The 25943-nt window shown below is 38.1% G+C and overlaps 1 protein-coding gene across 3 annotated transcripts in view; it reads left to right on the top strand.

The window, feature by feature from the left end:
• The window catches only part of LOC144082106 (teneurin-1-like), a 147932-nt gene that overhangs the window by 85236 nt on the left and 36753 nt on the right, over nucleotides 1–25943 (top strand). For 2 of the 3 annotated variants that reach the window (XM_077608959.1, XM_077608957.1), the window contains 13 exons: nucleotides 1696–1890; nucleotides 2950–3150; nucleotides 5484–5669; nucleotides 5759–5788; nucleotides 5890–6036; nucleotides 8103–8337; nucleotides 9267–9386; nucleotides 9479–9740; nucleotides 10683–10968; nucleotides 15032–15175; nucleotides 17160–17412; nucleotides 18109–18129; nucleotides 20826–21058. In XM_077608959.1, coding sequence (XP_077465085.1) covers nucleotides 1696–1890; nucleotides 2950–3150; nucleotides 5484–5669; nucleotides 5759–5788; nucleotides 5890–6036; nucleotides 8103–8337; nucleotides 9267–9386; nucleotides 9479–9740; nucleotides 10683–10968; nucleotides 15032–15175; nucleotides 17160–17412; nucleotides 18109–18129; nucleotides 20826–21058 — 2313 coding nt within the window. The remainder of the gene's footprint in view (nucleotides 1–1695; nucleotides 1891–2949; nucleotides 3151–5483; nucleotides 5670–5758; nucleotides 5789–5889; nucleotides 6037–8102; nucleotides 8338–9266; nucleotides 9387–9478; nucleotides 9741–10682; nucleotides 10969–15031; nucleotides 15176–17159; nucleotides 17413–18108; nucleotides 18130–20825; nucleotides 21059–25943) is intronic. The other variant, XM_077608958.1, reaches the window with a different exon arrangement.

Raw genomic sequence — 25943 nt, 5'->3', positions numbered from 1 at the left:
ACTTGTATGTCCATTCATCTTACTGTTTAAATACAGTTAAACAGCTGTCAAAAAGCTAAATTAGAAGTCATGCCCCATGAATTCCAAGGAGCAAAGGTATAATGAAATCCTGTGTTGAAATCAAATTCTCTTCATGTCACCTTTCAAAAAGCTTTTACAGAAACCGGTGATTTATAATGGATTTTTCTTATTTAGCTTTGCTAAAGGTGAAAATAAAATTTCCAAACATCTTCCAAAACAAAACTAAATTGAATTTAATTTCATTTCTTATGAAGCTGAAGAATATTCAATTTGCAGTGGTTGTTTAAAACAAACAGTTTAAAGAGTATGATGATTTTTTTCAAGGACTTTACACCATATTTCGTCAATATGAGGACCTCTGTCACACTCAAAAGCTTAAAAAAGCTACTTAGAATTGGCAAAAGGCTGTGAAGTGAAAATAAGTAGAACAGCACCTAATGGGTTCTCATTCTGCCCATGCACCATTTCTACTTCTAGATTAGAGGGAATTACTAATAAAGTTATAGTTATTATTTTATCCTGGTTCAGGATTATTAACATTCTTAGCATGACACTCATTAGACAACATCTACTTCCTTGAATGAGCGTTCAAACTTGCCGTATCAAGTAAAAAATATAACCTTTAACCTAAAAAAAAAACTACTATTGTATGAACCCCTAACCCAACATCCATGTATTACTATATGCATACAATTTTATAATTACTATAATAATTTTACTTGGTGTCTTTTCTTGCTCCTACTTATGAAAGGTAATCATCCCCTATACTTTCCCCTATCCTTACTTCTAATATGCTTCCTTTGTCCTGGCCCATTTTCTTTAAACAGGTGCTATGATATCATGACTTATTTAAACACATTTATTTATACGTCCTTCTCATCTCTGGTTATTTGGTAGCAAGATGATGTTTGTTGTTCCAGAAGATATGGCAAGAGTTATAAAATATGAAAGGTGTGTTTAATGCCGTTAAGTGCAGCGGGCTATAGTTTGCTTCAATGCATCAAATGCCTCGAGTAAGTAAAAATGTGGGTGCACTTGTCCAGAGGGGGCAACCCAAAGCTAGCAAAGGTCGAACTCAAAATACACTTGCCCGGTTAACTTCGAGCCCTGTCATGTTAAGTCTTTATTGTCATGCTTCTCTTTTAGCCGCACTGAGGTGATCCTATATGTATACTGGGGGCCGGAGGGTAACTGTCGATGCACACGTAGCTTGCTGCCACACAGCTCTCCACTTCTGCATGGAGAGAGCTCCTCATTCTACAAAAGCCCTAATGCTCTTCTTCCTAATCTCTCATTTTCACGATTGTTTTCACGGCCTGTTCAGAGCAAGTGAGGTGATGTCCGGGAGATTTTCTCCAATTCTTGTGTTGCCGTGGTAGCTAGGCTTAGGTGGTGCTTGAGTAAATTGAAACGGCATGAGTGATAAGATGGTATGTGTGTGTGTGCGTGTTTGTGTGTGTGTGTGTGTGTGTGTGTGTGTGTTGTGTGTCTGTCCAAGTATAAGTGTGGGAGAGAAGGAGAAAGACTGTTTGAGGATTTGCTGAAACCGTGCAGCAGCTGAGATAAGAGTGTGTCACCCATCTCACATGGGGTTACTGTGGTCTTCCAGCTAATATACTGCAGTACTATGTGTGCCTTTTCACGTGGCTGTAATCTGTGTTTGTCCCGTTACAGATTCTTGCCCGGTGTTGTGCAGCGGTAACGGCGTGTATGAGAAAGGAAGGTGTTTGTGCCTGACTGGTTGGAAGGGAGCTGAGTGTAATGTAGAGGAAGGTCAGTGTATCGACCCTACATGTTCCAACCATGGCTCCTGCATGCAGGGTGTCTGCATATGCAGCCCAACCTACAAAGGCGTAAACTGTGAGCTAGGTAAGACAGTACACTAAAACATTTACTTAACTAAAGTTGTACTCTGACAGTGATTTTTATGAACAAAAATGTATGTTTGACGTTTAAAAATGAATAAATAGTACAGTATATTTTATGATTAAGTTTTGTAAATTGAAACCAAAATAATACAATATGTTTAACCTTTTCTAAGAATTAGTATATCTCCGATCATAAAAAAGAAGAAAAAAACAATGACCACTGCTGTGTCCTCCCACTGTTGACTCGTTTTCTTGTTATAATACGAAAATATATATCTTATTTTGAACGAGGGGTTTTAATTTAAGCTGTTTTTTATTAAACTGTGTGGGTTTTATGGTTATGCTAGAGATTGTTTATCTGATTTCACAACGTTATTCACCTGTCAATTTACATACTGCGGATTTCCAACAATACATTATGCATTAATAAGGCATAATATGAAGTGAAAATGATGATTTACAGCTGTAATGCCATGTTATAAGGTGAAGATGTAGATAAAAGACTTCTCAATGTATAGAATAGTAAAGTGTAATATAATTTGCCGTTTTCAACGTTCCACTATATAACCATGAATTATAAAAATAACAAACGCTGGATTATTCATATTTTATGCTTAACTATAAGATCTTAGCAGAGAGTTCCAAAACATCCCTAAAAACTGTATGTAGCGCTTTGCCTGCAGCGACTGAATCACGTGTTTGACCTTGAACAACAGAGCTGAGCTGAGCTGAGCTGTGCTGGTGCAGGTTGTGCTGAGCTTTGGCTCGACGCTCAGAGCTGTAATTACACACACTAACGCTGACCACTCGCACATGCAGATTTCAACCAGGCCATTTCACCCCTTATCAAAGCCCGGGTTTAAGTGTCCTATGAAATGTAATGTTGTGGAACAGATACAGGAATTGTAGCTAGGGCAGTTAACTCCTGGATGAGATGCAAAGAACACTGCTTTCATACTTAGTGAACTGATGATTATAATTAGACAGGCAACCTAGGATCCTAAACGACTCCCTTCACCGCAAACTCTGACTTTTATTTTTGTCCTTTCTATGTTTCCAGTGGACTGTGTAGACCCTCAGTGTGGTGGACATGGCGTATGTGTCCGTGGGGAATGTGTGTGCTCTCCAGGCTGGGCAGGAGTGAGCTGTCATGACCCGTTGCCAGCCTGTCAGGAACAGTGTTCAGGGCATGGCACCTATCTCCATGAGTCAGATACCTGCACCTGCCAACCCAACTGGACAGGACCGGACTGCTACATTGGTAAAACGTGCATTGAGATTTCCGCCAAAGCACAAACACGAGATTGCATATCATACAGGTCTCAGTGGTTCCATAGCATTAGTGTTCTTGATAGATACAACTTCCCATGAATGCAGGGTTTTTAGAAGAATGAGTAACATACTATATTATAATGTATGTTGTTTGTATGTATATTCAGCTGGTATTAAAAGTTTGCATATATATATATTTATGGTTTCGTTGCGGGCAGGCGCAGGCTCGATTTCCGCAGGCGGCTGTATGATTGTGAGTGCGAATGTCTATGTGTGTGCCCCAAGGCTCACTGACCAGTCTAGGGTGTAGTCTGCCTTTCTCCCAAAGTCTTCTTCTTAGGAGGATGTGCGGTATGGAAGATGAATAAATGAATAATTAAGAACATGGTCACTTTTGGATTCTGTCTTCTAATGTTCTTCAAGGCAATGCAAACATCGAAAATTGTGCACTGTATACCATGCATGAAGGGCAACTAAACCAGCACATCTTTAATTTCTTTAATGTTTGAAAAGAAAGTGAATGCAAGAAAGAAAAAAAAAGATATTTTTCAATCAAAGCTATTCCAGGCAAATAAATCGGAGCAATTCCTGTTTAGCATTTAAACTTGCTGAATAAATAATTGTACTTCTTTTCTTTCTCTCACTCGCTCACTCTCGCTCTCTCTTTCTCTCTCTTCCTCTCGCTCTCTTGTTCTCTTGCTCTCAGGCTCTCTTGTTCTCTTGCTCTCAGGCTCTCTCTTTCTCTCTTATTCTCTTCCTCTCTCTCTTTTGCTCTCGTTCTTTCTCTCTCTCTCTCTCTCTTGCTCTCATTTTCTCTCTTCTCATTTTTTCTCTCTCTCTCTTGCTCTCATTCTTTCTCTTGCTCATTTTCTCTCTTCATCTCATTCTCTCTTTCTCATTCTCTCTCATTCTCTCATTCTCTCTCTCTCATGCTCTCATTCTCTCTCTCTTTCTCTCATTCTCTCTCATTCTCTCTTTATCTCATTCTCTCTCTGTCTCATTCTCTCTATCTCATTCTCTCTCTATCTCATTCTCTCTCTGTCTCATTCTCTCTCTATCTCATTCTCTCTCTGTCTCATTCTCTCTATATCTCATTCTCTCTATATCTCATTCTCTCTATATCTCATTCTCTCTCTGTCATTCTCTTTCTCTGTCTCTCTCTCTGTCTCTCTCTCATTCTCACGTCTGTCTCTCTCTCATTCTTTTGTCTCTCTCTCTCATTCTCACGTCTGTCTCTCTCTCATTCTCTTATCTGTCTCTCTCTCATTCTCTTGTCTGTCTCTCTCTTATTCTCTCTCTCATTCTCTCTTGTCTGTCTCTCTCTCATTCTTATTCTCTATCTCTCCCAGCTGTTTGAGATACCTTAGTTATTGAATACCTTTAACATTTTGCATGTACTTATCACAATGACAGCATATTTAACAATGTCTGAATTATAGTGTAGTTCACATCTCATCCTTGTCCCTATTGCAGTATTATTTGACAGATGGCAAAAATGGCCCTTTTAAGACTTTCCACAACATAAAGTTAATGCTGGTCTTGGCAAAGATGATTTATGGGCAATGGGCACTGGCTCTTGAGAGTGCGAACGCCTTATTACTGTGATATACCGTAGCCCTTGATAATGACAGACCAAGGCAAAATATCTGTAAATGGTACAAGAAATAATTTTCTCACTACAGTGTTCTTAATGAAAAAGAACCCCACTTACACCCTGTACATTTGAATTACAGCTAAGTGTAACTTTAATGGAAAGATGAAAATGCACATTTAATCCATCTTACCCGTCCTCTCCATGCAATGTGAATTTTAATTGAAGTCACTTTTCACTGTGCCTGGGTAAGTAGTCATTGTGAGCCTGTAGCACTTTTCTTACTTTACGTTTTTTTTTGCCTTTGCAGAGAGGGAAGTAGAAAATTGTAAAGAAATAAAATGATTGTTGTAAAATTGGATGGAGAAATTCAAACAGAATAGAAAGAAAGGTTTTATTAACATGTCCAGCAAAAAGCTGAATTTTAAGCTTTGGTTAGAACACGAGGTGTAAATAGGAATTTTGTGTTGGTTATTATTCTATTCACTCTTCTCCATCACCTAGCCATTATAGGGTAGAAAATTGCGATAATGAGACTAATACTTTCTTTTGAACTGATCTGCCCTCCTCAGTTGTGAATAGAGATTTCTATTTTTTAAACTATATATTCAAAATGAGCTATTCCTTTTCCTTTTAATTCTTAATCTGCTTCATTTGCTTGGCCTATTCTTTTCTCCACTCACTCTAACGTGCTTGTCTCACCCACGCATCTCCACACATCTTGCTGGCAGAGCTGTGCCCAGTGCCGTGTGGCAGTCATGGTGTTTGCTCAGAGGGCCGGTGCCAATGTGAGGAGGGCTGGCATGGCGTGGCGTGTAACCAGAGAGCGTGCCATCCTCGCTGTGAAGAACACGGACAGTGCCACGACGGGACTTGCATCTGCCAACCCGGTTGGGAGGGAGAACATTGCAACATTGGTGAGTGCGTGTGGGAGATTTTAATTATTCGTTGTCATATTGGGTTTGGAAAAGGGTGTCATTGATACCTTTTTATTTTCCTTTCACAGTTTCACATGATTTGGACATTGTAGTGAAAGGTAGTTTTTAAAACTATTTTGGAGCACTTTGAAAGCATAATGAGTGCATAATTGGAAAGACATTTAACTAGTATGTTTATACGCATGCGTTTCATCTTCAGATGGCTGCCCAGGGTTGTGTAGCGGGCATGGACGCTGTACCCTGGAGCAAAGTGGCTGGCGCTGCATCTGCCAGGCAGGATGGAGTGGGCCTGGGTGCAGTGTTGTCATGGAAACTGACTGCAGTGATGGAACAGACAATGATGGAGGTGACATTCTATCAGCATCTATCATTTTCTATCTCTATTCTGTCTTTGTTACCTTTTTCATTTCTGTCTCCCTTGTACTCCCTTCCATCACTTCTCCTGATTCAATAGCCAAAAAGAATCTACCTCTTTCTTTCTTCTTCCCGGGCTCTGCGTTGTCCCAGTCCCGCTGTGACACTTTTGGAGTCCTGTTGGTCATTCGAGGGAAACTAAACCCATTGTGTTGCATATAATACCATGTACATTTTAATATCACACCAGTTCCCAGCATTCATTGCTAAGGCTAAAGCTTCTGTGATTTTTACGTCATTACTACTCCTAACGTCCCAACATGGCACCCCTTCAAGGTGATACCTTACCTATAATCATTTAGAATCTTGCATTTTGGCATTCATTCCAAGAAAAAATGCCTAAAAACATTTACAAATTGTTTCCCCTTAAGTCTATTGAAATTAAAAACAATGAAAACACCCAAGCCCCTGCTCAAATAGTCATCAATGATTTTGTTTCAAAAAGTCCCCTAAATTTCACAAATGAAAGTTTTTAAAATAACCTTCCTGAACAACATTTTCAGTGTAAATTATTTTACAAATAGAACAGCTGGTTCTACATAAGCGCTACATTTCAAGAGCATTAATGCTCACATTTCACACACTGAAGCTTTTGAGTTTTAGGAGGTCCCAGGGGTAAAAAAAGTACCCCAAAAAGTACGATAAGAACTGGTACATTGATAAAGAAAAAATTGAAATACTGGTGTAAAAATGTACTCAAATTCAGAACATAAAATAACACATCTAATCGTATGCATTCAGGTACATAATTCTGGACACAACACTTTCATACACTCTGTAGTATTTGTTTTCATTGAGAAAACATTTTACCTGTTTGTTTTTTAAATAAACATAGTCCAGAAAGTGTACAATTCTTTTGCGACAAGGTCATTTCCACATGGCAGGAAAACAGTTACAAAGAGTAGATTTGCAAGACACCTATAGAAAAAAACCAACTAATTTAACACAATTTGCTATATACATATTCTGTCATTGTCACGGAGCTCACATACGCCTTTTATACTTCACTCTTTTTTGCCATAACAGTGCTTTTTCCGCTTGTTGTTGTAATCTACCTTTATGCTTGTCTGCATTTAAAAATGAAACTATGAAGATAGAAAGAGATGAATAGGAGCCATTTCTAGTAATCAGTATATAAACACAACTATTCAATTTCTCTGCCTACGTTGGATAGAGATGAGAATAGAACTTGGAAATAAATACATTACACACAAAATGCAACGTTCTCCCACGCTCAAACATTTACAGTGCATAAATGTTGATACATTCAAATATATAACATGCGCATTTGTGTTTCAATTGCCATTTGCGCATAGTAATTTACCAACATCGCCCTTTTAATGGCAACTACGCTGCAAATTCAATTAAATATGTTCTTTTAAGCTGGAATGGTGAATGGTATGGAAATGAATTATTGTACTCGGCAACCTTTGTAGAAGGAGGTTACAATAGAATATTGTTGGCCTTTAGCTTGCTGCTCTGTGGTCAGATGCATTTAAATGTCAGCACTGCTTCCTGCCTTTTCAGAAAGAATCCTTCTATAGGAAACACAAATGCCAGCCCGGCTTCTGTCACCTGCTGCTTTGGCTCCTATCAGTAGACTCTTGTTTACACTGGACTTTTATGGCTCCTATTCACGTAATTGCGCTGGCCAAGGCCTGATTTATAGCGTTGATGATGGATTTAATTTGATTTATTCTTGTGATAATAGGGATATGTGCAAAGATGATTGTCTGAGATTACATTGTTTGCATTAGGCACCTCAGAATGGGGCCGGAATTTGGGGAATAATTTTACGGTCTCCTCTTTCTATCTTTTCACCACTAAGATAATGCAATATGCTATCTATTTTTATTGAGCTACCCAGCCTGAGCTACCATCATCATTATCATCAAAACAATACAAAAATACACTGCAATATCAAAACGCAAGTGCTGGTGTTGCGAGAATGGGTATGTGCCGTAATTCTGAAATGTTTTATATTTCTGTCTCTACTAGATGGTCTGATTGACTGCGTGGATCCGGATTGTTGCGAGCAGTTGAGCTGCGGCTCTGACCCTCTATGTCGTGGTTCGGCTGACCCCATGGCTCTTTTGCAGCGGAGCCCCTTGCCCCCAACTGCACCTCCTTCACCCATTAACACGCACACTCACAGTTTCTATCGCCGCATTCATTTTGTCCTTGGCAAAGCAGCCACACACACACTCCCTGGAGACGTGCCCTTTGATACCAGGTATGTGCTTGTTTACTCTTTGAGAGTCTGGGTTACCATGTGCATGCAAAGTCTATCCCTTATTTGTTGTGCGAGACTGTGTCCTTGAATTATCCATTGTTAAAATATACAAGCAGCAGAAAATGAAGTCAATATCTCGGTATAAAGGTATTAAATTGTCTATGACTTATCAGTGGAAAGTGCCTGTGGGCCAAGGTCTGGCGAATTTAAAGAGGCAATACCATTATAAATTCCTGTATTTTTCCCCCTATTCCAGTCATATTCATCCGGCAGATCTTTTTAGTTAGCACTAACTAATATTTGCATTTTATGAGCACATAGTGGTTGTTAATTTTTGCAACATGATTCACCTTACAAGTAGTGAAATTTAAAAATGTTTTTATTCAACTGATATTTATTCGCCACTACAGAATGTAGATGTTAAGCTTAACAAGATCCATCTACGATACATGCATTTACCTAAAGAAAAACACCTGGTCATACAAAAAATATCACTCAAAATAATGATTTTTTGTTGTTGTTTTTTTTTGTTTTTTTAGTGTTCAATTTAATGAATATACTCGATGTTGACAAGGTTTCAGGCACTTATGATCAAAATTACTTTTTATCAAAAAGTTGTTGTGGACTGTAAATTAATTTGAAGTAGTTTTGAATCATTAAAACATTTTTTAAGGTCCTGTTCTACAGGGCAAGTTGACTTTTTTCCAAATCAAGTATTCAGATGTTTACTTGTACATTTTAATTCTAGACTATCTATGCTTTAATATGCTCATTTCACCAAGTCACATTTGCATTAACTGTTTTTGTTTGGTGAACACATCACAACATGTTCCTCCATCACTTCAAAAAAACACTTAAAGCTGTCATCTTCTTCACTTTTGTGTTTCTGCTTGCGCTAATGGTTTGCGCCGTCCGTCTTTATGTGCCAGTCGTGTTGCTGTGATCCGAGGTAGTGTTACATTGCAAGATGGATCTCCGTTGGTTGGCGTCAACATCACATTCCCCCAGCATCCAGAGTATGGTTACACCATCAGTCGACAAGATGGAAGGTGCAAATTCAACCACACATTCCAATATGGATACAAACGTTTCCCTTTTCTCCAGAAATTTTATTTTGTAACTATCCTTTCTAACACTTTAGTTATGACCTGGTGACTTCAGGCGCAATGTCAGTGACCCTAATGTTCCAGCGCCCACCTTTCTTGTCACAAACACGCACTGTCTGGACCCCAAACAACAACTTCCTTGTTCTTGATATGGTGGTCATGTCCAGGGAAGAATTGAAGCCTCCAAAGTGTGATGTTAGGACTGTTTTGAGTCCTTACCCTCTGGTCCTGCCCTATCCACTACCCAGATACACAGGGACATGTACAGAGAAGGGTCCTGCTGTACCAGAGCTTCAGGTTTTTAATTATTTCTGCCTTGTCACTTGTGCTTTACAAATACATGACTGTCCTGCCTGATAAATTATGATGTGTTTATATTTCTCTATGCAAAGGACAGGTAATCTAGAAAAAAAACATTTTTATATTATTTATACTATTCATATAGCCTTTCCCAACAAGCACAGATGTACAAAAGCAAAGAAAGTACATACTAATGAACCCACAATGCAAAAATCAGCCTAGCAGAAACCTCCCTATTCATTCCTTCATCCTCTTTGATGCTATAAGCAGTTACAGTTGAAAGACAACATTTTAAGTCTGATTCCAGTAGCGAATCAAAGATGTCACGATCACACTGTGCACAGCGTCACTCACATCCGTTAACAAGCTAAGTTTGAAAATAAACACGCTACTGTAGTGTCCTTATCAATAAAATACACATAAACCTACAGAAATGGTAGGCCTACAAATGCCAACTCTCCTTTCTTTAGACTACCAGACACAAAATGTTGGAAACAGTTTACGAGGGTCCACATGAGGACCACAAACATAAAATGGTCAGAAGATGATACATGACAAATGAAAGGTGCAAAATGATTTAAAAAATGACAGAAAAGAACAAACTAGCAGCTGAACTTTGAAAATTACTTGTAAAGCAGTAATAACTAAAGGCGACATCAATGTGACGACTAAGTCTTTGAAGAAAAATTCATCTGTAGAACAGACTTTCAGACAATCAGATCTTTTAAATCAAGAAACTTATTCAACGTGAATTTGCTTCCAAGCCATTTTGTATATTACAATAAATACTAAAACATTCAGATCAAACCTAATAAGACTACACCCAACAAACGGAATAAATACAGTTTTGTTGTTCTGTTTTGTGGTGCCCATTTAAATTCTATTAATTAGGATTTAACACAGTGATAAAACACCTTTTATTTTATGTTTCTCCTACAGGCAGTGCAGGAAGAAGTAGCCATCCCAGGAGCCTTCATGAAGCTAAACTATTTGAGTACACGAGCTGCAGGCTACCTCTCATTGCTCCGTATTCTCCTGACACCCCCTTCTCCTTCCTCCCCCATCTCCCCTCTGGGCGGTCTCTCTAAGGTGCATGTTCGAGCTTCTGTCCAGGGAAGGTTGTATCAACGCTGGTACCCTGCTGGGCCTGGTCTGGTCCACAAACTGGTCTGGAATAAGACAGATGTTTATGGCCAGGAGGTGTGGGGCCTCACTCATGCAACAGGTAGGTTGGAATAGGCTGATTTTATCTTTGAATTTTTTAATGCCTAGTGCCTTTCTAACACTAACTCCTTTAAAGTAGACGCCATGTGTATATGTAGAGGGTGTGTATTTACCTGGTGAACCTTTATTGTATAGGCAAAGAAATCGCAGGACTAAAACCAACAATAGTATATAGCAATTATACACAGTCAGTGTTTGGGAAGACTACTTTTGTAAAGTTAAACTAATACAGAGTCGATAAATAAGGGCACATGGCAAGGGAAACAAATAAATACTGAGCCCTGAATTAATTGTCACACTTATGAAATCTTTTTTTTTTCTTAACATCACGTCAATATCTTATCTTGAACCGCAATCTTAGCAGGTTAATTGTTATTTGAAACAAATTGATTTTCTTCAGATTGCATGATAGTCATATCGTTAGTATATCTAATCATCGGGGGAAACATTTGTGGTTAATGAATGATTGCTGATATTGTTTATCTATTTTTATTACTGTTTTTAATTTGGGGGGGTTATCTTCTTTTGTATTTATGATAGAGAAGAACGATTGCCCCCTGACTTTGTAAAATCTTTAGGATAATGTAAATACATACTTCTTATTATAAAGAATATGAAAATGATGTACATAATTCTCTAATTTGTTATGTATCTTTGCTATTAAAATAGTACCGTATTTACTCGCATATGGGCCACATTTGTCAGACAAAAATGATGACTGAATCTAGGGTGCGGCTTATATGCGCATAAAAACGACATGCACGAAACTGCAAGGTAACAACGATGAAATGCCATAACGCAAGACAATGTGGTTTTAAAACAATCCTTCACATTTGAAAAGGGAATAACAATAATAACACAAATAATAATATTGAGTCAATTAAAAAAAAGCATTGCGCTGCTATGAATACTAAAATGAAATACATGTTTGTTGTTGGTTTCTTTTGAGCACTGGTTAAATGAAACTTCTTTTTGTTCAGATTTTCAATGAATTTCGTTACTTATTTACTGTATAGGTAATATTTATCAAATATTTAACCACATCCATATTAAATGTACTTTTCTATATTGACTAGATCTCAAGATTAGCAGCATGCTGTGTGAAACTTGGTTCAATTTTCAGATTTATTACAACTAGGGCATACCAAGCAACATACTTTAACTCTACCTGGGAATTAATCTGGCTCTGGGCAACATACAAATCAAAATCTTGAGGCATTTTGGGATATATACTGTAATTTGTGTGAGCATTGTAATCTGAAAAGGCAAAGAACCCATACTGTTTTTTTAGTTTTAACAGTCCACATAAAATAACCTCGTAGGCTGCTGACTTATAAAGATGTTTTCATATAATAATTTTACTTTTCGTTTGACATTGCCACTGCAGTATACAAAAGATGTGTATATTATACTACTTTGAAACTTTGAGCAGACGAATCAAAAGATTTTCTTTTGCTTCTATTCTTTTTTCACACTTCTCTTTCTGATCCATCACCTTTTGTTCCGTCACATTTTCACTCATTGTATTTACCTTCTTGTCTAAACAGAGATCTCTTTCTTATCTTTGCACTTCTCCTTTTCATTCCTTCTGTGTTGGTTTTCTTCTTCGGTTTGCCCTTTTCTTCTCTGACTTACTTGTTATTTCCTCCATTCTCTCTCATCTCCCCTGTTGCTTTCCTTATGTCTCACTGTCCTCATGTTCTTCTGTCTGTACCCTTGTTCCCCCCTAAACCTTCCCTCTCTAGACTTCCTGATACTTTGTTGGCACAGTGGCCTACACACATTTTTTATGTCCATGTACACACACATCCAATGAGCTTGCCAGAAATAAAGATCATGCTCTTTTTGCTGGGGTGAATATATGCCTAAGGCTTCAGCAGAGGGAAATGAAAGCTTTCGTTCACCTGTGTGCAATAGTTTATGAGTGTGGTATTGTTTTTGAGGAAGTGTGCCTGTGTGTTCTCAAGACAGTCGCAGGTTTGTGTTATGGGAATGTTTCTGTCATAAGGTTCTTGGAATTGTGAAAACATTAACATCTCCAAAAATCTGTTTGCTGCTTACCAGCTTTTAACAAATGCAATGAATTTGATTTTATAGAAAATATGTAAGTCGCCTTAATTGGAAGAAACTCCAGAGTGACGCAAAATCATTTTAACAGAATGATCTCGTTTTCCTTTTCTTATCATATCTAGCGCTGTCCTTCCTTCCTTTTCACTAGCTCGTTAACATTGCCCATATGGCTGATAATGCTTCCCTGTGGTGACAGATTGTTTCCGTTGCTTTTATGACAGGGGAGCTTTGAATTTAGACCTTCGAATGGGATCTTGATTGACACCAACTCTCCTGTATTCAATTCCCTTTTGTGAGGGAGTTAAAATGGGTTATGTAACGGTTTAGTAGAAATCTATTTTTCACTTAAAACATAAATCAGATGAGCTACGTAAGGACTTGTAAAGCTCTTCATTAGAGCCGATACAAACTTTAATGGAGCTGAGAGTCTCTCCAATACTTGGTATCATCGAGTTGTCTGTATGTTACAAGTACAATCAATGACATTTGACAATACAAATCTCCGTATTCAAAGATTTAAAGGTACTTCAGACGTATGGTAGGTTCTTTATAAATAAAGCTTTTTTTAAAGTGCTTTAAGCTTTAAGTGAATGTTTGACTTGCTCCATACTGTAAATGTGAACACCCCACTTACGGTATGTATTTGACAGTCTCGACAGGTATTTCTGCTGACTATGCACCTCAGTTCCCCTGAGTGCATGTCAATTCATATGCGCATCATTGTCTACAGTCTTTGTCAATCACAGGTTATCCTCTTGCACATTTCTGTCAGAGATGTCGACTTAACTTTTTGACTCCACTTGAAGAAATGTACTTATTGGAACGTTGCGTGTGTGTTTTAATTATTTTGCATTTACTGGTTTCAATTTTAAGTGCCACTTTATTCCTTCCTTCCATTTAAAGTGACTGTTGTTAAAATTAAATATTGCATTACTTTAGTCTCCTATGTACCTCTGACGAAAACCTCATTAAATCTGTACTTCTTCGGTATGATCATAGTCACATTAAGAACTGAGTATGGAAAAAAATGGGTTTTCCTTCATTTTTTTTCTTTTCTTATTTTAAAAGTCTCTTTAGCCTGCTCATTCATCTAACTCAAACAAACCAGAAACATTTTACTGTTATTGTATGGATGATTAACACGTGTAAATAAAATGTAATTTTTATCTGCTACAACATTTGCATAATATAATTTATATGTGAAGACAGATTGTCGAAAGAGTGTATCGGTGTTCCCTAATACAAAGGCTAATATTCCGTGAAACTGTAGTGGTATGCTCAGTGTATCAATAGAACTAAGATGCCAGGCACCAAATTCTAGAGCTCTTCTATAGAACAGCGACTCCTTTTTTATTACACTGCTACTTCATACTGATCTCTGCAGACACATCCATTGACGAGGTTTTGCTGGACAGATCTTTCATCTCGCTCAATCCAACATGCAATATAGCTTTGAGAGAGATTTAATTCAACATCAACGATGCTCCAGTCACACCGCTACTGAAATGAAGTTGAGATGTTTTCAAGGGGTTGAACCCAGGCATCCTGACCGCAGCGACTGAAGATTCCTTCATTATGCAATGTGCCCTGTTTTAGTGCACTTGAGAGCAACATGCAACACTGAAAAAGCAAACCCTTGAGAAATAATCTGTTGAAATGTTTATGACGACTAAGATTTGAAAAAAAACTGCTGCATAATAAAGTAACAACTTTAGGTCATATAATCATGTGAACCAAAATAGAACAAATGTATGATACACACATCTATGAAAGATGTACTGTGCATTTTTTAAACTAAACTTCTCTTTTCAAACAGATCACTTTAACATGTACTCCACAGTAGACTGTTATAAGAGCCTAACTATTGACGTTCGATATGTAAAGAATGCACTAACCGTTTAGACATTTTTCGAGCAGTCTTAATTTTGTTTATTTCCACAACGTAATACTGTGCTTATAATAAATCCTTCCATGTCCTTATGTTTGTGTTTTAGTTTCCGTTGGCTATGAATATGAATCATGTCCTGGCGTTATACAGTGGGAGAAGAGGACAGCTCTCATGCAGGGTTTTGAACTGGTGCCTTCTAACCTCGGAGGTTGGTCCTTGGACAAACATCATTCTCTCAATATCCGTAGTGGTGAGTATGTCCTAAATACATATCCAGTCAAACATGAAATTCCTTGGACTCAATTTGTGTTTTAGAACTGCTGTATATTATACCAAAATTCCTGATATCAAATTTTTAAACCGAACCCATGTAGGATATTAAAACGTATTGATTATGAATACGATTTTTTTATCCATGACAAAAAGAAACGCACAATTGTTGCTAGATATATACTTTGTGTTTTTCAAACCATTATGTAGCCTTTAATACCCAAACATGACCTAATCAGCCGAAGTAAGACTAACATTGCTTTACATTTTTTAATGGAATACATCATTTTGAATCTCAGTAGAGGTAGATGACTTTAATCTATGGTTTTTGTAAAGTGTTGTGATTGTAAAATCAGTTTTATCATTCCACTGTGCCAGCTCTGGTTGTCAGCAAATGAGCTGTGAAAAAAAAGTGTATTCTTGCCATTGTCTGACAATAGAAACAGTAAAATGCAAATGCAACCAACTGTGTAATGATTTTGGCTACATATAAACACACGAGTAGTAATTAAAGAGAGCAGGGGCTGTGTAAACTTTAAATGCTGCTTCAGCTCTTCAGCCTGTGCTAACAGCGGGACGGTGGACTGTGGTGTCCAAGATACTGTTTTTGGCAGCTATTAAGGGCCAAAATCATGTTGTTGTTGTTTTTTTAAAATAATTATTTCAACTAGTATGTGTGTTGTCCTTTTGTATCCTATTTTAACCATAAAATCCTGATTTGTTAGGCAATCTGTTTAAACCCGTACAGAATTGGTCATAAATCTGACAACCTGTTTGACTGAAAGAATAACTAACGTGGGTGCTTCATTTATTATTTAAATGCGAATGCTGAGCTGCTTTGATTCATTATAGCATTATGCATTATAGGTTAATGCCTTATCCGGGGACCATTATAATGATAGAACTAAGTGAACCCCCACATGCACACTTTGATACTATTTGTCAATTTTATTTGTAAATTTAGGGGGAACTTATTATTATTTTCATTGAAAAAACTACGTAGTGTTCACTTTTTTTAAAATTTATTTTTACTTGGAATTGATGTCTGCAGTTTTCAATGGCAGGCTAAGATAAAACACAAAATAACAGGCAATATTCAAACTATGACAAAAAAAATCTATTAAAACACTAAGAAAGTCAATGGACACCAAACAATCTACCGTTAAAATATTATTATTATTTAAGGACAGAAGAACAAAAGAAATATATTGTTGCAGCAAATTTGCACTAGTTAGCCAAAGGAAGTTGAAAAACACAAAGTATTGTATTTTCCGCACTGTCAGGTGCACTTAAAACCCTTTCATTTTCGCAAAAGGCAACAGTGCGTGCTGTAATCCGTGTGTCCATATGTCTTAAACTATTCATTCATTTTCTGTTCCGCTCATCCTCACGAGTCACTGGGGTGCTAGGGACTACTTTAGGCAGTTAAGTGGGGGACACCCCGTGTGCGGTCGATTGGTCGCCAGTCTGTACCGGGACACCCTGTTGGTTGTCAGTCAATGCAGAGCACTTGGAGAAAAACAACCATTTACTGCCCCTTATATATGGATAAATTTTGGTTAATCATGGCACGGCATTCCTTTTGTCATCGTTATATTTAGTGGATGCATAACACAACACCACTACTACTGCTGGGTCTGCTACTGCGCCTTAAAATGTGTTTTTTTTCTTCCTATGAATGTAAACAGTTTATAAATAGGCAATTTGTTGAAGGTGCGCCTTTTACACTAATGCTCCTGAAATGGCGGAAAATACGGTACTTATCTACATTGTATTAAAACACAAGTACATATTGAAATAAATAAACATGAGTCATAACTGTTATCCACTTGAAGCTCTCTCTCTGTTGGAGAGTGCGACCGACCATTACAGACTGTATCACCTTGACGTTTTGGGTTCCATTGTACAGTTATTGTACATTTGAGTGATGATATACTAATTAACTCATTCGTCCTTTTTTTCAGGAATCCTCCACAAGGGAAATGGGGAAAATGTTTTCCTCTCTCAGCAGCCCGCTGTTATTGCCACAGTTATGGGGAACGGATTCTACCGGAGCGTCCCTTGCGGGCCAAGCTGCAGTGGCACAGCCCGAGATTTGATGCTATATGCCCCTGTTGCACTTTCCAGTGGGCCTGATGGTTCTCTTTTTGTTGGGGACTTCAATTTCATCCGAAGAGTGCATCCAGATGGATACACCAGAACCATTTTGGAACTAAAGTGAGTTCTAAGAATTAGTTTAAGGATATGATTAAAAATAATCACGTTACAGTCACATGACCTTATGTTATGAAAACATGCATTACGCGAGTTCGAATGGCTTTAGTTCCCCTTAAGAAATTTGTTTCGGTCTTGTGTCTTTGATTTAAGTTTGTCTCCATGGCGAAGCAGTGCATGTGCATTTCTAACTTCACACACTCTAATCTACTTCTTTGGGTAGAGTCTTTACTGTGAAATAATGTTTTTGTGGTGGATTATGACAATATCACGCTGCGCTGGAGGCACTAAAATCTCTATTGCTCTATTTTCTCAGGAATAGCTTCCCAAATGAATTTCACAGTCATTTGTCCTCTAAAGTGTTCTTTCTTCTGATGTAACTTAAGTCATGTTTGCTGTTATTATTGCATTTCTTACTAGTACGTCTGCTTCAGACTTTCATCAGAACTACATTTTATACTTCACTTTCCTGTGGGCAGAATTTGAAATCAGTTTCCTGCTTGGATAAATATTTAATATGAAACAATGTAGCCGCTTAAAACAACCCTAATCATACTTTATGGGCATGGAACTCACTTACTGTAACTTGTGACATTTTTTGGGGAGAATTGTGAGTCACACATTTGCTTTCTTCTCTCTCTTTCTCTCTCACTCTCTCTCTCTCTCTTTTTTTAATGCTCTCCCATGGCTTGTTAATAGGAATCGGGACACCAGACACAGGTGAGAAGTGGCTGTTAACAACAATGACACACACATACAAAACTAAAATGGATTTCTTAGGATAAGAAAAAGACTCATTTAACACCAATTTATATTTGGTTTTGCAAGTTGCACATGGAATGGTTAGCTTCCTATGATAACTTTTTCATCCGGTAAAAGTGTTATCTCGTAATACATTGTATAGGAGGAGCAGAAGACTAAACATTCTTTAGTTAAGTAGTATTAATATGTCAAAACCTTAAAATGTACCTTTCATTAATGGATGTTTAGCCTTGAAAACAACATATAGTGTAGAATTTCCAGGCCGACAGATCATCTGACAGGCAATTGTCGGCAAATGTCAGCCCAAAAAAGTAACATTGTAACCCATAATGCATGAAGCGTATTCTTCTGTAGGCACTTAAGATAGCCTTTCCTCTCCTTGGGGCTTTCTCCTTTACTTCCTGCTTCCATGGTTGCCTTTTACGGGTTTGGAGCATATTTCGTTTTTATGCTACACTACTATTGTTCTCCCAAGTCAAATGTATTAATTATTCATCCATATTCAGCTTTCAAAGCCTTCCTCTCCACATGTTTCCCTGCAAAGTGTCGATCAGCAAGCAGTGTTTTTAAAGCAAGGTGTTTTCAGAGGATATACTCTGTGGAATGTACTCAGCGTTAAACCATAGACTGTTCTTTGCCTCAAAAGGAACACACAAGGTAAAGAAATCCTCTAATATAATTATAAATATATATATATATATAACATAAATTAATGCAGAGTGTTGTTTTTTTTCAGCATGTAATTTATTTATTTAAAAAAAAAGACAATCACTTGTAATAAGCTCCGTGCGACAGCAACGCTTTCTGAAAGAGGCGCAACAAATATTTTATGCTGCACAAAGCAGTGACACACTTTGAAACTCATTGAATTTTTTTTCTTCTTGGATCAGGTTTAAATTATGTATGTGCAATTCAGTGCAGAGTTCTCCAAACAGTTTTATGCTTAGTAATAGACTCAAATGACTGACATATCTCTGCATTTTTTATCTGTTTTACTTTTTTACTTTTTCATTTATATATATATATTTTTTTAAATTTACCATCAGCGCAAAGGATGTTCAGCTTGATACCATGGGGCAGGTTTCTCCTAAGAGCATTTAGATTACATTAGGGTATTGTATGAACGTTCCTTGATCCCAACAGTTACAACAACAACAACAGCAACAAAAACAGTACAACACTGGGTATTGCATCAATGCTTTGTTTTTTGGGGGCAATTTAGGCAGTGTAATCCAGTTCAAAACAGTGCAAAAACAGGAATTTGCCATGAATGATTTAATGCATATCATTATTGGGTAAAACATCATGAGTGCAGGTTTAAATAGCACAAAGGCATGACATTAATTATGGGAATGTTCTTCATGTCCATTTGCAATATTTAATATTTTGGCTCCATGGAAGCAGGTGCTCAATTATGAGCTCAATTAAGGCAAGAAATTAAATAATTACTTCTTGTATAATGATTTCTCCAAGCGGCACACAATGATGTATGTAAATCAATTGGGACTGTAAACAGTAACATTGACAAATTATAGTTTTTATTTTATTTTGATTGATAATACGATGAAAATTAAGATTAAATGAACTCAATTTAAATCTGTGGAAAGCAGTTATGACTTGAACTTTTTGCGAAATCGCCATTGAAAGTAGATCCCAAAACAGATTCAGAAGATGGAAATAATATGCATAACAATATTTGTTAAACAAAGGGAACATAGCCAAAACATGACTATCTAGGGTCAACAAAAAACAGGACGACCGAGCTGGCAACCAAACAAAGGAAAAAGGCACAAACGGATAGAAAAAGTCAAAATAATGTTTATCAATTTCTACACGGGTAACAAAGTACAACCAAAGCAGCACGACGAAACTCAGTAAACTCAGGAGACAAAATACAAAATTGATCAGAAAGGAAAAACAACTGTATGTACGCAGGGAAACTCAAAGGAGACGTATGATGCATACAGCGATCCATAAATATGGGCCCCTAATGCACTACAAGTGTGTCGCTCAGCCCCGCCCATCCAGCTCAATCACAAACTGGAATGAGAGCGAACTTTCGAGAACATGCAGATATAACAGAACCTGCGTCCGCAGATCGTAGCTGGAGCATTTTTGCAAAAGTTAGCGAACGTTACTAATCTGCCTGCACATAACTGTAAAAAAGAGAGAAACTAAAACGTTTTAAATAAAGTACCCAATGGTTATTATTGGAAGCCGCCACTTGGAGTGAGTATGTGATGGTGATTTGGCACAACGGGTCTTTCTCATTTCTGTGTAAGGATGCCCCTTCCGACCAGCCCACCCACACACTGTGCTGTCGTACACTTCAGCAGAATGTACAATGCCATACCGAATGGATGACTCCCACCCGTAGTTACCCTTGCTGACAGGTTGTAGGAGGGCATATGGTGAGCTAACTTAGCTTTAAGAGCTCTCACTTTGTGTTTTTTGAGTAATTGCAAGTTGGACCTGGTATTTATATTAAAATAGAAAAATATAAATGTGAAAAAAATCAAATTTCTCCCCACATTTTTTACAGACTCGCCACATTGACGTATCATTTTCTCAATTACAAAATGTACCTAGGCTATGAAAAATTGTGGGTTTCACTGTACTTGGTAAAAAGTATTGTATTTTTCTGTCCTCAATAGCACCAGCCCGGCCCATAAATACTACTTAGCTATGGACCCAATGGGAGAAGTTCTTTATGTATCGGACACGAGTAGTCGCAGAGTCTACAGGGTGAGGAACCTTGGTCAGCCAAAAGATCCGTCACGCAACATGGAGGTGGTAGCAGGGACAGGGGAGCAGTGTTTGCCCTTTGACCAGAACCATTGTGGAGAGGGCAGGAAGGCCACTGAAGCCGCACTCAATAACCCTCGAGGTAAGACCTTGTCACATTCTTACTAATTGTCTCACATGTTGTGTTAATGCCAAGGTTAATTTTTGGCACTGAATCATATGTAATAATCAAGTAGGGAAGGGTGATGTGGCCTATATATAAAATCTTTGATTCCAGATTTAATTCCCAGACCTACTTTTAACCCCCTTAACCATTTAAGTGACAATGAGAAAGCTAGGCATCCAGCCTTGTGGCACTTCTATCCTTCTGCTACGAATTTAAATGAGTAGTAGTTTGTCAATAGTAGAGATAAATATGAGCCAATAAGTCAAGGAAATTGATAGGATAGTTAATAATGATCCATGTTTTTATGTACTGTGCAGTAATTCTCTTGACTAAAGGTTACAAAGGTATTAATGTAATGACTTGTGTTTGGACAACAACACCAAACCTTTTACAGTAGTGATTATCTCTATTGCTTTTTCAATTGAAGATTAAATGAGTGTTCTCATGTGTATAGTATAACACATTACTGGGTTAAAGATTGTACTGGGTGCTGCCAAAAGCATTAATTTGCATCTGGAGCAATCTGCCCTGTTGTCTTGAGCTAAAATAGATTGAGACGTTCACCCTGCAGCTGCACATCATTCACATACTATTGCCAGTAAAAAAAAAATGATAAGAATGATTTCTCTCAGTAGAGGACTATATACTTTTGATTGATAGGTCAGTGTCATTGTGAATTGTTGCAACAATGATTTTGTCCTAAAACTACTTAAAGTTCTCTTTATGAGCCTGTTTTATGAAATGTTAACCAATTTTATACATAAATGCATGGGACATAGTATAGATCACTCTATGTTATCCCACTAATGTGGCTATTATGTTAGTTTGCTTCTCTGAATGCCATATTTTTTCCTAACTTATTTTACTACTACTGCAAAAACGTATGATAATATATTTAAAGGATGTGATTAGGCGGTTGTTTGTGCAACTTTCAACATAGCTGTAACTAATTCCTCACATAAAAGTATTAGCATGCATAAAACGACAATATTATTTTTTATGTTTTCTTTTAATGCCTAACTGCATTTTAAAATATTGTACAGGGACTGCCAAGTAAATGCGTTCCAATTGAGATTATCATCATTGTTTTATCGAAAAGCATTTACTTTATTTTCCACATTTATGTACAAGCTTGACATTTCAATTCAGGATTCAATTTAATTTCTGCTCATTTGAGACATTAGTAAAATAAGAGAATCAGCAGAAAAAGGATTAACCTTCAGATGGATGTGTGCCCTTTCAATATTGCTCAGCCATTTGCCATCTCACCATGTATGATATGCACAAATATATCCCGTAAACTAACAAATCTGGAAACATATGAAAAAAACCTATTGAGAAAGACAGAGAGGTTATTACACTGAAAAGCATGAAATAGAATAAAAAGAGAAACCTGTTTGCCATTAATTGAGCTTGTTAAGAAGAGCCTATAATGCAACTCCCCACAGATTTTAAATGTAAAAAACATTTTCAATTACGGCTAAATGTGACATGTCGTATAGTATATCAGAGTTCAATTAATCGCAACAATTTAATCAATTGTATTGTTCATTCACAATCCCACTATTGACAATAGGACGAAAACATTGGAGTGCTGTCAACCGTGACCGGACGTTTCGTCGAAAGACGTTTGGTCCCCGGGACGTTTGGTAGAACGGACGTTTGGTAGAACGGACGTTTGGTAGAACGGACGTTTGGTAGAACGGACGTTTGGTAGAACGGACGTTTGGTAGAACGGACGTTTGGTAGAACGGACGTTTGGTAGAACGGACGTTTGGTAGAACGGACGTTTGGTAGAACGGACGTCTGGTAGAACGGACGTCTGGGAGAACGGACGTCTGGGAGAACGGACGTCTGGTAGAACGGACGTCTGGTAGAACGGACGTCTGGTAGAACGGACGTCTGGTAGAACGGACGTCTGGTAGAACGGACGTCTGGTAGAACGGACGTCTGGTAGAACGGACGTTTGGTAGAACGGACGTTTGGTAGAACGGACGTTTGGTAGAACGGACGTTTGGTAGAACGGACGTTTGGTAGAACGGACGTTTGGTAGAACGGACGTTTGGTAGAACGGACGTTTGGTAGAACGGACGTTTGGTAGAACGGACGTTTGGTAGAACGGACGTTTGGTAGAACGGACGTTTGGTAGAACGGACGTTTGGTAGAACGGACGTTTGGTAGAACGGACGTTTGGTAGAACGGACGTTTGGTAGAACGGACGTTTGGTAGAACGGACGTTTGGTAGAACGGACGTTTGGTAGAACGGACGTTTGGTAGAACGGACGTTTGGTAGAACGGACGTTTGGTAGAACGGACGTTTGGTAGAACGGACGTTTGGTAGAACGGACGTTTGGTAGAACGGACGTTTGGTAGAACGGACGTTTGGTAGAACGGACGTTTGGTAGAACGGACGTTTGGTAGAACGGACGTTTGGTAGAACGGACGTTTGGTAGAACGGACGTTTGGTAGAACGGACGTTTGGTAGAACGGACGTTTGGTAGAACGGACGTTTGGTAGAACGGACGTTTGGAAGAACGGACGTTTGGAAGAACGGACGTTTGGTAGAACGGACGTTTGGTAGAACGGACGTTTGGTAGAACGGACGTTTGGTAGAACGGGTTCGCATGCAATTGATAGATTTTAACATTGGGTGAATAGGGTTAGGATTAAACAAATGAAAGTCTCGGGACTCGCGAACCCGACGACCAAACGTCCGGTCGACCAAACGTCCGGGGACCAAACGTCTTTCGACGAAACGTCCGAGTACCCTGTCAACAGGTAAACTTGAGGGGAGAAAGATGCTTATGACTGCACAAACGTTTTGTTGCCCTTTAACCTTTAAAAAATTGAAAAAAACATTTGTAAAGTTTTTGGAAGCAGCAGGGAGCAATAAACAACATTTCAGCCCGCAGTGGTTTTATCAGTAATTCATATTTAACTTGCGAGACTTGCGCTAACGCAATCCGTGTTAGGGTTAAAAAAATAAATAAATCTAAAAGCGTTATTTAAATACATCATCATCATCAATGCCTAATAATTTAGTTCGTTATCTTTTTACTTAGGTCAGGTTGAATGACTTAACAGGTTAAATTACAGAAAATAAACCCCTATTGGTGTACTTGATTAGATGGAATAAATTATGTAAATGGACTACTAAAGACCTGGGTGCCATGGTGTGCTGTTTTTTTTGTTTCCTCAATTTGCCTCAGGACAGAAAAACTTTTGGAGGCTATTTATGACTACCCTGGAAAATACAATCATAATCAGGTCGTTAATTCGGGAATTTCCATACTAGAGGATGGCCACAACAGGACTGAATTGGGACTTTTTAGGTTGTATTTCTTTAAAAAGTATATTTTGCTAGGATGAAATCACTGTTTTAAGTGCCCGAAAAATATCACAGATTGTCAAAATAATTATTTTCATAGTACATTTTTGGGTTTTTAGATCTGAGGAGTCATAAGAGAGGACAAGATACGGAGATAAGAAAAAAAATGTTGCAGATCTCCTATTTAATTGACAGCTGATCTGACGCGTATAATGCTCATTATATGTGCTGGGTGCAGAACATTCTGTTTTCATTCCTTTATGCAGCAATGGAAAATTGCCTCCCAAGGCTGAGGTATTTTATACTCTTTGACTCGTTTCGCTTCACGGAGTCTTGTGTGGCCACTACGTTCTGACTAACCAGCTTAGGAAGGCTCTGGAGGGTTCTGCCCAAAGCCTCCTGGTACCTAGTCATCCATCTGCCACAGCCCACGCTCACACTCCCTTTTTTCTTCAGCTTTCAACCAATGATAATAAGTAATATATTTGCTAGAGAAGTAGGTGTCTGTTTCATCCCCTTTTTTAGCTTCTTTTGTTGAAAAGATGGCTGTCCTTGACTCTCAGGCATTGATCTTATCGTGTGTCCTCTGGTGGGATATTTTCCAAATGAGCGGCTCCCTTTATTTTTCTGCACGTTCAAATATGTTTCGTGTACCATCAGTACATCATCCATGTGCCTCAATGTTGACATAGCTGCACTAGGATTACTCTCGCACGTGTGACAACATTGCAAACGCTTGCTACAATAATCCACAATTTAAATTAAGATCACAAGTCTGCGCCCTAAATAGCACACTGCTGCTGGGTCAAGTTTTCAACATAGTTAGCAACAAAAGCCTAGATTATCTTGTGTCCTCCAACACAAGAATGTGCGATCTGAAGCATTGTTTAGAGTTGGCTACACATGTTCCTCTGCTGTCAAATAGCTCGGAAAATAAAAGGCCTTGCTCCATTTAAGATGGATCCCATGTCTGACATGAAAGAGAGACAATTCCTTTGAGATGCAACAGCATTGGCCCACATTGTTGCACTCTTCACGCACACAACACAAGAAAGAGAATCATTTGTAGTGGTTAAAAGATGTGTACGTGTAAAATTAGCCACATCTGTGTTTGATCTGGAGTCCAGTGATTGCAACTCTGTACACATTTTCTTGCCGATGAAGACATTTTTTGGATATGACGTACGATTAATGCAAGTGATGTATTATGGTACACTTTATAGCAAAGCTCTAAAGAGTAGTTAGTTCACGTCTTATATGTTTGGTTGGTCGTGTGGTAAAGGTTTTTGTTTTTGTTTTGTTTAGGGTTGATAGTTTATGGTTCAGGGCTTTGGTTTCATCACCTCGCAACTTGCTGTGTACTTTCTGTTCTAGCAAAAGCCATGAAGGCATAGCAAGAGACATGACTTTAACCCAAGAGCGAAGCACTCTTGTCTGGCTTCAGTGACCTCTGCACTGCATAAATATTCCTCTAAATGAATTGAAAAATAAGGCAGACAGCATGTGTACATGTGTGTGGCATCTGCGCGATAG

The sequence above is a fragment of the Stigmatopora argus genome, chromosome 9 (genome assembly GCF_051989625.1).
Source record: "Stigmatopora argus isolate UIUO_Sarg chromosome 9, RoL_Sarg_1.0, whole genome shotgun sequence".
In the NCBI taxonomy this organism is placed as follows: domain Eukaryota; kingdom Metazoa; phylum Chordata; class Actinopteri; order Syngnathiformes; family Syngnathidae; genus Stigmatopora; species Stigmatopora argus.
This window is presented reverse-complemented; position numbering and strand designations above follow the sequence as displayed.